The sequence below is a fragment of the Pantherophis guttatus genome, chromosome 10, assembly GCF_059756535.1.
Source record: "Pantherophis guttatus breed Tessera chromosome 10, ASM5975653v1, whole genome shotgun sequence".
In the NCBI taxonomy this organism is placed as follows: Eukaryota; Metazoa; Chordata; class Lepidosauria; order Squamata; family Colubridae; genus Pantherophis; species Pantherophis guttatus.
In genome coordinates, this window is record NC_142072.1 from 660,983 (window position 1) to 675,091 (window position 14,109).

General features: G+C 54.5%; 1 protein-coding gene and 1 long non-coding RNA gene across 4 annotated transcripts; one reads left to right on the forward strand and one right to left on the reverse strand.

Moving 5' to 3' along the window:
* Nucleotides 1-919: 919 nt before the first annotated feature.
* RTN2 (reticulon 2) lies at nucleotides 920-12,054 on the reverse strand. Of its 3 annotated transcripts, XM_034438262.3 has the most exons (10): nucleotides 11,897-12,052; nucleotides 10,035-10,079; nucleotides 9,284-9,769; nucleotides 7,862-8,083; nucleotides 4,075-4,282; nucleotides 3,423-3,561; nucleotides 3,061-3,130; nucleotides 2,923-2,969; nucleotides 2,314-2,372; nucleotides 920-1,681 (listed from the first exon to the last, which is right to left on the reverse strand). In XM_034438262.3, exons 1-10 carry the CDS (start codon nucleotides 11,925-11,927, stop codon nucleotides 1,639-1,641), a joined length of 1,350 nt encoding a protein of 449 aa, XP_034294153.2. In that variant the 5' UTR covers nucleotides 11,928-12,052; the 3' UTR covers nucleotides 920-1,638. The 3 variants fall into 3 exon arrangements, with proteins under 3 accessions (XP_034294153.2, XP_087732342.1, XP_087732343.1); XM_087876216.1 differs by lacking the exons at nucleotides 3,061-3,130; nucleotides 3,423-3,561 and having other exon boundaries at nucleotides 11,897-12,054; XM_087876217.1 differs by lacking the exons at nucleotides 7,862-8,083; nucleotides 9,284-9,769; nucleotides 10,035-10,079; nucleotides 11,897-12,052 and adding an exon at nucleotides 5,516-5,725.
* On the forward strand, nucleotides 5,779-8,631 carry LOC117677811 (uncharacterized). Its single transcript, XR_015729437.1, has 2 exons — nucleotides 5,779-5,852; nucleotides 5,995-8,631. It is a non-coding gene; the product is annotated as an uncharacterized LOC117677811 (long non-coding RNA).
* Nucleotides 12,055-14,109: the final 2,055 nt, after the last annotated feature.

Below are 14,109 nucleotides of genomic sequence, written 5' to 3' on the forward strand. Positions count from 1 at the left end.
CTTGAAAACCTCCAGTGATGGAGCACCCACAACTTCTGGTGGCAAGCCATTCCACTAGTTAATTGTTCTCACTGTCAGGAAATTTCTCCTTAGTTTCAGGTTACTTCTCTCCCTAATCAGTTTCCATCTGTTGCTTCTGCCTTTGGGTGCTTTGGAGCATAGGTTGATAGGAATTGCACAGCCGGTGTCCAAATGGAGCCCAAAACACTGACACCTAGTTTTAAATAAATATATTTTACAACTATATATATATAGTTGTATACTTATATAGTTATATATAGAGAGAGAGCGTAAGTCTGGGAGTTGAAGTCCACAAATCATAACGGGGCCATCCATGTCCACCCTTGAGGTAAATTAACACTGCAGGAACATCGTGAGGTAAAGTCTACAGCATACATGGCACACAGAGGAAAAAGGCGGGAAAGAAGGAAACTCCCCCTTGACACTCACATCAACCAATCACAGCTCAGATTCCCTCATGCAGTGAGGGACTCAGCTACAAAGGGTGTGTTCTTACTCGTTTTCCAACCCTTCATTTCTCCAGCTATTAAACTGAATATCTTAACAGATTCCTTCTTCTTTTTGGCCCCCTCAGATATTGGAACACAAGTCTTAAAAGTAGCCAGGTTTGGAGGTCCCCATTTTAGGCAAATCCCACCAATTGCCTGTGTGGCAACTCAATCGCTTGCAGGAATAAGACCAGGACATGATTTACTTGCACAATTTCGGCAACACGGACAGGCAAAGGGCGTTCTGGCCCCAACTTTTGTGGCTTGGACACTAAGCCCCTGCAGTTTACAACTAGACTTTATGACTTGGTGTGGAGGAGGAGCAAAAAAAGGAATTTTGGCAGGGAGACATATTCACACACCCACACAGTGCACCACAGCCACGAGTGAAGACTCGGGAGACCAAGCGGTCATGCGTACCTATTTTTTTCTCACAACTGTTTTTATTAAAGTGTAAATATCCAGGCAAAAAGAACTGGCTGCACCCAACCCGCCAGCTGATCAGCCAAGCTGAAGCCCGGCCCATGACGAGAGGCAGGGGCGGGGGGGAACAGCTACAATATCCCACAGACCGGGGGGGGGGGCGCAGAGGTGGTCCTGACCAACCTCGAGCGGCTCCCCTTCCTCAAGAGGGAAGGATGCTCCAGGTTGGCCGGCCTCAACTCCGGACCCAGGACAAATACTGCAGGCAGGAGGAAGAGGAGGAGGAGGAGGAGGAGGAAGTTGCCAGGACATGGAGGGAGAAAGGAGCGTGGGATACTAGCCCCTCGGCTCTTGGTAGACAAATCCTTGGCTGTGGGTGGGTGAGTGGGGGCTTCTCTCAGCCCCCTCCTCCCCAGGAGGGAAAGAGGCAGCCCTTAGCAGCTTCCCTGAGCCTCTGCAACTGCAGGGCTGAGATTCAAAGGGATGATGGTCCTCCCCTGACCCCCTTGCAAGGGTTCCCCAATTTCTCGGGGGGAGCTGAAGGAAAACCAGCAACTGCCCAGCCCCTCCAGGCCAAGGAAAGTGGGAGAGGAAGGGTCACTACTCAATGGCTGGGGAGGGGAAGTAAGGAAGAAGAAGAAGAAGCAGGCTGTGCGTTGTTGTTTGCATCTGTGTGAGCAGGGAAGAGAAGCACCACCGAGACTCCTCATTCTGCCTTCGCTTTTGCTGTCGGCAATATGGCCAGCATCCTGGGGAGAAAAAGAGAAACTGAGCCAGCCAGAGGAGGAATCTGCTTTCCAAAGTCTACCTTCAGTTAACAGAGTTGGAAGGGACCTTGGAGGTCTTCTAGTCCAACTCCCTGCTCAAGCGCAGGAGACCCTGTGCCTGGAGTGTCCAACCTTGGCAACTTTAAGACCAGTGGACTTCAACTCCCAGAATTCCCCAGTCAGCACAGCTATGCCATTCCAGGCAAATGGCTGTCCAATCCCTTCTTTAAAGCCTGTTTAAAGCCTTAAAAGCTTCAGTTCAAGCCTTAGGGTGAAGCACAGACCATCCTGAGCACCCGATCAATATGTCTTAGACCCTTTGGAGTCCATTGTGGCTATTTTTATAAAGTTTTCTTTCTAAATTACATTCCATTTTCTCCCAAGAAATAAGGCAGAAATAACTATCTTTTGAGAAGTGTTTTGCGGGCTCACATATTGGATCCAAGGGAAAAAATAAATTCAGAAAATTAAGCTCAGAGATGGGCAGCATATACATGAAATAACTAAATATTATGTCACCAATACACGAAGAACGGAGCCCAAGAAGGCATTCAAATGGCTTATTCTCCTCCCACCCCCTGCCCCATTCTGCTCTGGGGATTTTTTGAACTTACTTTGCTCTGAGGTTACTCAACTGGTTCCTCACCAGCTCTACATACTGGTCGATCTGTGCCTGAATGGAGGGGGGGAGGAGAAACAGGGATGAGCCCCTCCAAAAATAAGAACATGGAACTAGTTGTTGCTTTGCCCCCTCCTCTTACTTCTGAAAATCTGCTACTCAGAGTCAGGCCACTGCAGTATCTTATGTTCACGGGACCAAAATTCAGACACTTAGCAACTGACTCCTATTTATGGCCTTTGCAGTTTCCCTGGGTCATGTTCTGATATACAAAGTCCATGGGGAAGCCGGAGTCACTTAACAACTGTGTGATTAACATAACAACTGTGGCAAGAAAAGTTGTAAAATGGGACAAAGCTCACTTAACATGTCTCACATAGCAACAGACATTTTGGGCTCTTGTGGTTGTAAGTCAAGGACTATCTACTCCACTTTTATGTAGTATTCTATTGTCATGTTTTCTTCTGTATTTGGCTATGGTTTAATCAACAATAAATATTTAGCCAAGCAAACACGGCAACAGGAATGAATTCTGCTCTGCTCCTTTTTTAATGCCAGTTGTGAGTTTCAGCAACTTTCTCCTCCCCCAGAGCTAGATACTCACCTGATGCTGCCTGTAGAGCAGAGGGAAGGTAAATGCACTTATCACACCTGTGGAAGAAAAGGAGGGGGTGAGTCTCTTATTCCTGCAGGACCCCGACCCCACCCCGAAAGGCACTGTCCTCCCAGACCCTCCCCTTACCAAGTATAAGCAACGTCAGACCATTGAAAACGGCTCCCACATAGGTGAGGACGTAGAACAAGAAAGCAAACTGAAAAAGATAAAAGGTAGAGCTGGCTGAGACCCCAAGAAGGAAAGACAGAGAGTCCCATCCTGCCAGGGCTCTGGAAAGTTAGGTGCCCAGCCTGTACCCACCCCGTCAGAAGGAAGCAGGGGCAAGAGTGAGACACATGACACAGTTGGCTTTTTGACATGTCCTCGCTGACTCTAGGCCCAACAAAGTCTATGTGGCAAAAGGGATGAATGTTGCCTGCATCTCTGACTATTTATTATTGCATCTTTAAGATGTGTGGACTTCAACTCCCAGAATTCCCCAGACTCACCTTGAGGGACTCCACCATGTCATCCACCAAGAAAAGGCGCTGCAGAGTCTTTGTGCCCCAGGTGACATGATGCACCACCCGCTCGGTCAGCCGCTCCAGCTGTTCTTTGGACAGCCCAAAGTCTGCATCCAGCTGGGCCCTGGCAGGCAGGCAGGAGGGGAAGGGAAGGGAGAGGAGAAGGAAGGAGGAAAGGAAAGGAAAGGAAAGAAGGAAAGGAAAGGAAAGGAAAGGAAAGGAAAGGAAAGGAAAGGAAAGGAAAGGAAAGGAAAGGAAAGGAAAGGAAAGGAAAGGACAACACTCAGCCGAACCCATACCTGGCTGTCTTGCCTTCACCTTCCAGACTGGGATCCCTGGCAGCCCCAGAGCCAGGGAACCAGCCCGTCCCCCTTGGCTGGATCTTCTGGGGCTACAACAGCAGCCCCCTTGTGGGGCAAGGCAAGGGGCCCACATTCACCCACTTCAAACTGGGGGAGCGCAACATCCCTGGTGCCAGGGAGGCTGTCCTGCTTGTGCCTCTCCAGCGAGAACCCCCAGAGATCAGTCAAGCCACAAGAGCTGAGCATGAAGACATCCCACTGGCAGACTCTTCCCTCAGGGCCCCCTGGCCATTCCCCACACCCTGCAAGCATCCGGGGCAGCCTGGCTTACTCACTGGAAGGGGTGGTGCCCGTCTCCCCGGCGGACCAGCTGCAGCACCTTGCTGTATCCCCTGAGCGAGATGGTGATGCCAAGGGCAGCCAGGGAGAGGTAGGAGGCCACGCTGATGATGCTGAAGTGTATCAGGCAGAGCAGGGCCACCATCAGCGCCGTGAACGCCAAGGCCGATTTGCGGGTGTCCCGCCAGTACACCAAGTCGGCCACTGCAGGCGAAGCAGAATAACAATAACAGAGTTGGAAGGGGCCTTGGAGGTCTTCTAGTCCAATCCTTGCTCAAGCAGGAGACCCTAGATCAGGGGTGTCCAGCCTGGGAACTTTAAGACTTGTGGACTTCAACTCCCAGAAGTTTGGTTTCAGACAAGAAGAAAAGGTCAGTCTGGACCCCAAACAATGTTTATCCTGGAAATGGGAGGGGGGGCTGAATAAGAAGCCTATGAAGGTTGTCCCACACCACTCCTCCACCCATGTTTAATGTTAAGCAAAGTATGCTCCACCATGATTAAATAGGACGCAGCTGCTGTTTCTGGTTAGATTTCCTGTCCTTTAAATATTTGCTCACTTGTGGTCCGAAGCAGGAGGCTTCCCCCGACAGATCCATCGGCCTGCTCCGGTTACCCGCTTTCCATTCCAGGATGCAGGAGGGGGCAATCTCAACCCTCAGCAGCATCTCCCCGACCCTCACTGGCACAACTACCACGTCCCCCACCAAGCTCGAAGCTCCTCTGCCGTGTTCCTAAAAAGGAGATGCCAACCACCTCTCGCCCCACAGCCTCCTGCCATGCGTGGCTGCCCTTGGCAAGCACTCTGCATGGGTTTCTTACTGGGGCTTTCACACTGGACGCGACTACTTGCAGATGCAGTGGGGGGGGTGTAGGGAGATGGGGGGGTTAAGTAGTGGAAGACGGGCGTTTGACTGGCATTTCCACTTTCCCTTCCCCGAGAGAGAAGCCGCCATTGTTCCAAAGCTGGTTCATGATTTCCTGCTCTGCAAAGATGGTATGAAGGGACCCCACCCATCGGGAGAGGAGGCAGGGAGGGCAAGACGCCCAGGGCCCTGGCAGCTGTTGCAGACTCTCTCTCCCCCTTAACTGACAGGCCCAGATGCAGTCCAGTCGCTTAAGGAATCTGTGGAGGCACGGACGGTCCTGGGGGAGGGCTGGAGGGCTGAACAGGCCCAGCGTGGCAGTTTGGGGGGTCCGGGCATCTGCACCCTACAAGACTTATGTTCTGCACCCCAATTTACAGGGTGCCCCTCTCACTTCTCTTCCCCCAAAGGCTCCCTCCCTTCAGACTGGGTCCCCCACTCAGTTAAAGTCCCCCCTTCCAAAAACAAGCTGGCCTCATGGCTCAACTAGGATCCTCCCCCCATCCTGATTCCCTTGCCTGGCAAAGCTCGCAGGGCACAATCCTAATGGGGTGGGATGGGGGGAACCCACCTGTGCTCGCCATGGCAATCCCCTTTTCTCGCAGCTCCGAGGCTCCTCGCCGCTCTGTGGAAACCTCCCCGGGCACCAGTTCTGGGCTGAAGGGTGGGGGGGCGCTGCTCAGGGGACTGGGCTGAGGAAGCGCAGGTGGGGGGGGGGGTGCTATTTTTAGCTGACGAATCCCAGCTGCCTCGTCCCCTCCGGAGCCCCCGCCTGCCTTGCTTGGTCCTGCTGGACGGAGGCAGCTTTGCAGGCTCCAGCCTTAAAGGGAGGGGCTGCCCACCGTCAGCGGTCGGGGAGCCAGCAGCTGCGAAATAGGGCGCCGGATCCCCAGCAAAGAAGCAGGAAGGTGAGCAACAGGGGGCCAGGCATGCTGGGGGGTTGAGGGGCTCAAAATGACCGATTCTGGCTGACCCTGCACGGTAAGAGTCAGCCAGGAGAGGAAGTGGGAGCCTCCCCCTTTAAACTATTTGTACTGGCCACTAACTCAGGGCCAGGCATGCGATTGGTGCCCACATTCCGGCTGGCAAGGCTGCCTCAGTGTCTGTTTTCCAGAGCGGCTATTTCCATATACACTGAGGTGGGTGAGCATGTCTTTCTTTGTCTCCGGTGTTCTGAGTTCGGGTGCTGTTATGGATGAGCACGGCCTTGAGGATTTGAAGCTTGGAAAGCAAAAGGCCGCTCTTTTCCATATGCTAGTGAGGTGGTCTCTGTGGACTCACAATCTGAAGAGTGAGCCAGGAGGTGCTCTACCGAATTGCTTTTCAGCAGACCCCTTACCCTATTTGAGAGGCAGGGGCTTTCATTCCCATCCCTCCCCTTATTTGGGGAAGGGATAATACAAATGGTGGGGCTACATCCTTTAACTCAGGGGTCTCCGAGCTTGGCAATTTTATGATATGTGGACCGCAACTCCCAGAATTCCCCAGCCAGACATTCTGGCTGAGAAATTCTGGGAGTTGAAGTCCACAAGTCATAATGTTGCCAAGTTTGGAGACCCCGAGTTAAATGAAACAGAACTGTCTGCATGCAGCATGCCAGCCGACCCCGTGTAAGGCCACCTGTTCTCTGGCTGGAGAAATATTAGTTCCTTTAATGTGCTTGAAACAAAGCCAATAGGAAACCTTGGACTACAACTACAATCATGCCCAGTGTGGTCCCCGTTGCAATTCAGAGTAGTAGCTAAGACTGTATTAAAACCGCAGCTCTAGCAATAAAGATATGGATTTCTCAGAGAGGGTCCTTGTGTTGGGGGGGGGGGCTTTTTAGCCTAGGCCAGGCCCAGACTCCTTGAAGAGAGGCCCAGGCCCCTTGTCCTTGCTTGGGGAGGCTCAATGGCTCCAATTCTGCTTGGTTCAGCACTGTAGTTATTTATAGCCGTTGACTTGACGTGGCTGCAATCCCAATCATGGCTCCATGCCAGGGGCCGTGAATAAGGACCTTTCCTGGGAGAAGCAGCCCTACCAAGGCCACCAAAGGCAGGAGGGCAGCCCAGGCCACCCCCACCCACCCCCACCATGGCTTCAGGGGGACAACTACAGCCAGGAATCCTCAACAACAGGGAAATACAGGCAGTCCTCGATTTAAGACCACAATTGAGCCCAAATTCTCTGTTGCTAAGTGAGATAGTTGTTTTGCCCCATTTTACGACTTTTTGCCCCAGTTAAGTGAAACACTGCAGTTGTTAAGTTTGTAACATGGTTGTTAAGGGAATCTGGCTTCCCCATTGACTGTGCCTGTCAGAAGGTCGCAAAAGGGGATCACGTGACCCTGGGACATGACTCCGGGATGTCACAAACCAGTTGCCAAACATCTAAATCTTGATCACATGACCACAGGGATGTTGCAATGGTCATAAGTGTGAAAAATGGTCACTTTTTTCAGTGCCATTGTAACTTCAGTCACTAAATGAAAGGTTGTAAGTTAAGGACTACCTGCAAATGGCAGACTTCTACATAGCTCTGCCTCTGGCCCCCCTCCTTGGAGAAGGTGCCTCGGCTGTGCTCACCCACCCTGTGCAAATGACCCCAGACCCCAATCTCTGGCATGCTGTTGGTGTGGGGGGAGCAGAAGAGACGCACAACCCCTCTTCCTTGGTGTTGGGGGGTGGGGCTAGTCAAGTGAGCTGCCTTCCCCTTCCTGGCCCTGCTAGAGGAGCTCGGCCTCCCATCACCCTGGCATTGCAATCTGACATGCTTGCTAGGGAAGGGGCATCTGGGTAGGCCCCAGAGCAAGGCCTGGCTGCCTATTGGGGTGCTCCCCTTGCCCCTGCCCCCAATGAATGCTGGTGCCAACATGGCTCCTGAACCTCTGAATGGCAAATTCTAAATGCCCCTTTCCTCATGCCAGCTGGCTCACCTAGGAGGTTCAGGACGTTCTCGGCCTGGTCTGGTTCAACGTGGAGCTGCTCAGGATGGGGTTCCTGGCTGGGCCCCTCTTCTTCTTCCTCAGGTGGGGGTGGTTGGCAGAACTCTGCTGAGGTCAGTGCTCGGTCTTGGGGTGTGTCAGCACCGCAGGAGGTGCCTGCTTCGGAGTGGGAGACTAAGGCAGCAGGCAGAGAGAGGGTCTCCCTGTGGTCATCTGGAGCAGAGTTTAAAATCAGGAAAACACGAAGTCAGGGCCTTTCTTTTGCTCTGGGCAAAAGAAGATCTGCAATTGTGCCCAGCTCCCCATTTGCCCTTCCCAGTCCAGCTGCCTTTCCTGGTTCCCTCCCGGCTGGCAATTTGATCTCACTCTTAGGACAGCCGCCCTGAGCACCTGAACACAACTTCGCAGGGAGCTGTTTATTTTACAAATTGAGAATTTTTTTAGCATTTCTGTGGTTCATAGGTTAGGCTCTCCTGCTCTGGACTGCTAACATCTGCAGTTTGAAGGTTGATCTCTCACTTCATCCAGCCTACTGATGTGGATTGGCTCCCTAAAGCAGTTGGTGCCGCTGTGGACAGCATGGAAAGAGCGGTGGAGCTGTCCGATGTGGCGGGTGGCCAGTCCTTCTCCTTAATTTCATCAGAATAAAGAGCAGGAAAGATTCTCTGTGTCTCTTACAGGGGCTCTCTTCTCATCAGAAAAGTCAAAAAGCATTTTGCTTTTCATGTTGAAAAAATAAACACAAACAGATCAACTCTCCACATGCTGAACAATTTTTGATTGTTTTTCCCTTAAAAAAAACAAAGCCAAATATTGACCAAATATTGCCATGGATGGATATGACTCTGAATCCCACCATCATATTTTGACTGAAGAAATCCCACTCAGATTCCACCCTTTAGAAAATCCCTCCCCTCTTGGACAAATTGGAAGATGCCAGTCCCACTTTCTGTAGCTCAGGGTTGAATTGTGGGGTCCTTGGTGCTCTCTGAACTTGGTGGTTTTCTTTCAGACGTTTCATGCCCCAACTAGGGATTATCTTCAGTGCTAGAGGCAACCCCCCCACCCCTCCCTTCCAGCATTGATGAAGTTACCTAGTTGGGTCATGAAAAGTCTGCAAGAAAACCACCAAGTTCAGAGAGCACCACGGATCCTACAGACCTCCTCGTCTTCTTCCATTCCACAAACCCCCACTTCCTTCTAGCACTGATAATGTTACTTAGTTGGGTCCTGAAACGCCTATTAGGAGACAACCAACCTCAGAAAGCACCAAGGACCCACAATTCAGCCCTAAACTATAAGTCTTCTCTTCTTCTGGGCCCTCCAAATGTGGCCCTCTTCCTGCCAAACCAGGGATGGCTGGTGAGGGCAGAATTCAGCCTCCACTGCCCTTCAGATATGCCCCTTCCCTACCTGTTCCTGAGCAAGCCGTGCTGCTACCTCCTTCCGTCTCCACCGCTGGCGATGGGGACGTGGAACAGGGAGTCGCCTGTTCCTCCCCTTCGGCCGCATCCAGGTCGCTGTCACAGCCCACCTGGGAAGCCCAGTCCAATGGAAAGTCATCCAGTCCTTGGCCACTGCCCGAGAGGAGGGTCCCCTCTACCTCTGGAGATGGGCAGAGGCTGGGAATGTTCTCCAAACTGTCCCCCAGGGTGGGCACAAAAGTTTCACAAGTCTCCGTGCGGGGCAGCGGAGCCCTTGTCCGGCGGGTCTGGGAGTCACGTCTGCCCCGATGCTCTGCTGCACTGGGGCTGCTGCTGGAGGGCGTAGCAATGGTGATGTAGGAAAAAGTCAGCTCCCGGGGAGTCCCCCATTCCACAGAGCCCTCCTCCTCTTCCTCCTCCTCCGAAAACTCCCGAGCTGTCTGCAGTTCAGGGAAGTCAGACTCTTCGTTGGCTCCTGCAGAAGGAAAGAACACCTCTGGCATCTGGGAAGACAGCCCGGTCCCTTCCCTGAATCAGAGGATGCAGGGAGCACGCCTGCTGGGCCTGCAAATCCAGCCCCAGGCCCAAGAGCAGTCCGCTCAGCTGGCTCTTCCAGACCTGGGACCTGGTGTCACCTGCTCTGCATACTGGGTGACATGGCTGTAAATGCCAGGACCAGATTTGGGCAGCCACAGGCTGGCATCTTTCTCAGGTTCTTCACACCCACTTTGCAGACTCACCATCTGTAGAATCAGGTGTGGTAGAGGCAGTCGAAGGAGACTCTTCTGCAGGAAAGGAAGAGACGAAACGGAGACGGTTCTGGACAGGCAGCCAAGTATTTATTTATTTATTTTATATCCCGCCTTTATTATTTTTTATAAAGAAGGCGGCGAACGTATCTAATGCTCTTTCCTCCTCCTGCTTTCCCCACAACCGCCACCCTGGAAGGTGAGTTGGGCTGAGAGTGTCTGACCCAAGGTCACCCAGCTGCTTTCATGCCTAAGGCGGGACTAGAACTCCCAACCTTCTAGCTTGGGGCCTTCACTCAGTAGCCCAAACTGGGTCTTCTGCCAGATCAGGGCACAGCCTGGCATTCGGCCAGCCTTGGCTTCCTGAGAGGCTGGAGAAGCAGGAAGGCCGTCACTGTAATTCTGATACACCCACAGACTGTCTGGGTGATACAGAAAACAGGGTCGAAAGTCTTGCAAATACGGTTTCACAATTCAGTGCTTGATTGCTGCATGCCAGGTTGGGTCAGTTGCATCTCCTGGCTGTGCTAGCACACAACAACCACAACAACAACAACACTCGATGCACCCTGGATGGACAGACTTCCCCTTGTTCCTTCTGCTTCCATCCATGCTGGCAGAAGGAATGCCAGGGAATGGCCGGCCAACCATCAAATGCTTGGGAGCTGGCAGAGTCAAGGGTCAAGGGGTTTAGTTAGCTCTCACCAGGAATCATTCTGAAAGCAGGATTCCCTCAGAGGTCCAATTTTCCAAAGGATCTCTGGGTTACCTGTCCAACCTGAGGCCCACCACCCTCCCATGCACCTACTCTGGCCGGGAGGTTTGAGCTCTGCAGTGCAACCCTTCTGGGACACACGTTGGACAAGGTCACCTGCAGATTGGGCCACTGGCGTTTGTGGGGGTCACCTACTCCATTCTGGTTTTGTGCCTTGTGAAAAGGGATGTCAGTATGCAAAACAGGGGACTGACCTCAGGTTCCATATGGTCTCTTGAAGGAGGAAGAGGTCCAAATACATAAATGGCTCAAAAGAGGACCAACCTATCCAGCGCCCCAGTGGCTCCGAGGGCCCCACACTGCCCACAGGGCAGAACGCCAGGCAGAAGAGATCCAGCAGTGGCGTTGGGGGGGGACCCATACCACAATAGCCTCCCACAAAACAGGCAATGTTGTCCCAAGTGCAAGTCCGCTGCATCCTTTCCTAAAGGCTTGCACCTCGACCTTACCATCTTCCCTGCAGACTGACTGGGGGGGGGGGCAGTCTTCCTGCCACCCCTTGGCCCCTGCTGCTCATCCAGAGCCCCATTCAGCCATTTTTCTTCCAGCCACTCAATGGGGCGAGACATAAGGGGGAGGCCAAGGATGCTCCCTTCCCTATTAGGCCTCTCCCAAAACACGAGCCAGGCTCTGCCGCCCCCCACAAAGGGCCCCGTAACCTCCTCCCCCCCCGCCCGCGCGCAGATTGCAGCCTGCCCGAGAACTCCGCAGCGCTCCAGCCGCCTCGCTCTGCACGCCGGGCGGAAAACAGCCGCCGGTCCCCACCCAGAGCCTGGCAGCTGCGCCGGACGGCATCGCAGCACCCACAGCCCAGGGGAGGCGAAGTAGGGGCTGCAGGGCGATGCACGGGGGCGCCGGGTTGCAAAGGGAAGAGCGGGCCCAGCGCGGCCACCCTGGAAGCCTCCGGCGGCTCGGCCCGAGGACGAAGAAGGGTCGCTGGGCGGGGGGCGCTCGGCGGGGCCTACCCGGGGGGCTTCGGGTTGTATCCCACCGGAGGGGGGGGCGGTTCCGCGATGGGCGGCGGGGAGGGGGGACCCAGCCCTTTGCCCCCGCTGGGCCCGGCGCGGGCAACACCTACTGCAGTGGGCGAATCCCAGGACCTGCCCCATCGCCCCGGCAGCCGGCCGACCCGAGGTCCATGCGGAACGCCGCGGCGGTGAGCTCCGACCGCGCCGCCGCCCCCCGCCGCCGCCCCCCGCTCATCTCCCCGGCAGCCCCATCCCGCCCGGGGCGCCAGCGGGACGGTCCCCGCGTGCCGGGCGGCGAGGGTCCCGCGAGGCCGGCCGCAGGGAGGGCGAGGCGGCGGCGGGGACAAAGGAGAGGCGGCGCGGCGGGGATGCGGGCGAGGCTGCGGGGATGGAGCGCGGAGGCGGCGCGGGAGAGCGCTTGGGGCCGCGAAGGGAACCGCCGGGCAGCACCTTGGACGGGTCTCGCCTCTCCCTCCCTCCCTCCCTCCCTCCCCGGGAAGAGCAGCACCCCGCCCGCCTGCCACTCAGCGCGCGAGCCCGCCCCCTTCGCTGCGTCTCCCGCGCGCGCGCGCGCGTGTGCGCGTCCCCTCGCCGAGGGGAGTCTCTCCGCCCTTCCTCCGCGGGCTCTTCGCATCCTCCGACGGGCTGCTCCCTCCTGTGCACCTGCTCGGGGCCATCGCAGCCGGACTCGCCCCGCCCGTCCGGCCCTGCTTTGTCGCCCGGGGGCCCGGCGCTCTCCACGGGCTCCGAGGATTGTGCGCCGCGTGGGCGTCCCGAGGGCCGAGAATGCGGGGGGGAGGGGGGGGTCTCGCAGCTGCCGCCTTGTCTCTGCCGACCGCGCGAGAGAAAACAACGGGCAGGAGTTGGGGGCGCTCCTGCCTTTCCCCGCGGGACGGGAGCTCTCGGGGACGGGCAGCAGAGGCCGGAATGCTGGCGGCGCGCGTGGAAACCCGGCCTCCGTCTGAATCGCTCAGTTTTCCTGGGAGACATCGGGCGAGAAAGGCCATCCCGGGAGGCGCAGTTGGCCGGGAAAAGAGTGCAGGACGCCGAAGGACTCGGGGCCGAGGGGAGGCTGGGTTGGTTGGGGGCTGCAAAGGCAGCCCGGAGCAGGAATGGGCCCCCTCCCCCTGCTGCCTCTTTGCCTTCAGAGAAACGCCTCAAATTCAGGGCTAGCCGCAAGCGGGGCTTTGCTGGCCAGAGCAAGATTTTTAAGCTGGGCTGGGGGTTCCCCCGAGGACCCTCCAAAGGGGGCAGTCGGGATGAACAGAGAAAACCCCATTCAGTGGGAACAAGTTTAACAGGAGCCCATTCAGACAGCATAGGCTAAGCGGCCCTGACCTGCTATTTAACTAGCTGGCCCTCTGGGCCACAGCAACCCGCCGAGGGCTGTGTTGGTGTGACAAACCCCTCGTGGAATGTCTGCAGCTGAGTGCTTTTTTGCCAGAAAAATGGGGGGAACCCCCTCCACACCATGTTTGTTTGTCCAGCATGAGTTGTGTGTTGTCTGCCGCTCATCTGTCCTGTTTGCGGGAAGGGAGAAGCCATGATGTCAGTTTTGCAGAGTCATCCTGGATTACCTGCAACTTCCCTTTGATTTTGGTGTATTATATTTGTATTATTTCAGGGCCGAGAAACAGCAAGCTGTCCCATTCCTGCATTGATTTAGTGGTAGGAAAAATCTAGAAAAAATCTATATAGAACGAAGTTTATCTACGTAACAAAAAAAAGGCAAAAGAAGAAAGTCTTTTAAGTAAGTATCTCTTACTTAAATGCCTTATCATTGCAGCATTTGTCCAATCATGATTTATTTCTTACACCGAGGGAAACTTTCAAGATACAACAGTAATTGAAAAGGCTTCAGCAGATCCAGAATCAATAACCTTTGGAGGACACAAGGTGTGCACTTCTTCATACCAACTGCAAAGTGCAGCTTCCACAAATGAGGCTTTGAAGAGGGAAGTCCCTGCTCAGAGGGAGGAACTCACCAGTCAAACATGTGACCCAGAAACAACAGAGCAACAGGCCAGGAAGGAGGCAAAGAGGCAACTTGCATTGACTTCACTGCCAGGAAGGGTCAAAGGCTGAATCGCAGCAGATTGAAGGAGGAGGGCTGAATTGTTAGCATGAAGGCAAAGGTGGTTGGATGGGAGGGATTGGAGGCACAAAAATTAGGCTGTTTGTTTGAGCTCTGAGCTTGGCAATTTGGTTGCAAATGTTTTGTCACCATCCAAGGAGACATCATCAATGTGCTTTGAAGTGTGCTTGTCTGTCTGAATTGTGCTTGTCTGAATTGTCGACAGACGAGTACAATTCAAAATGCACT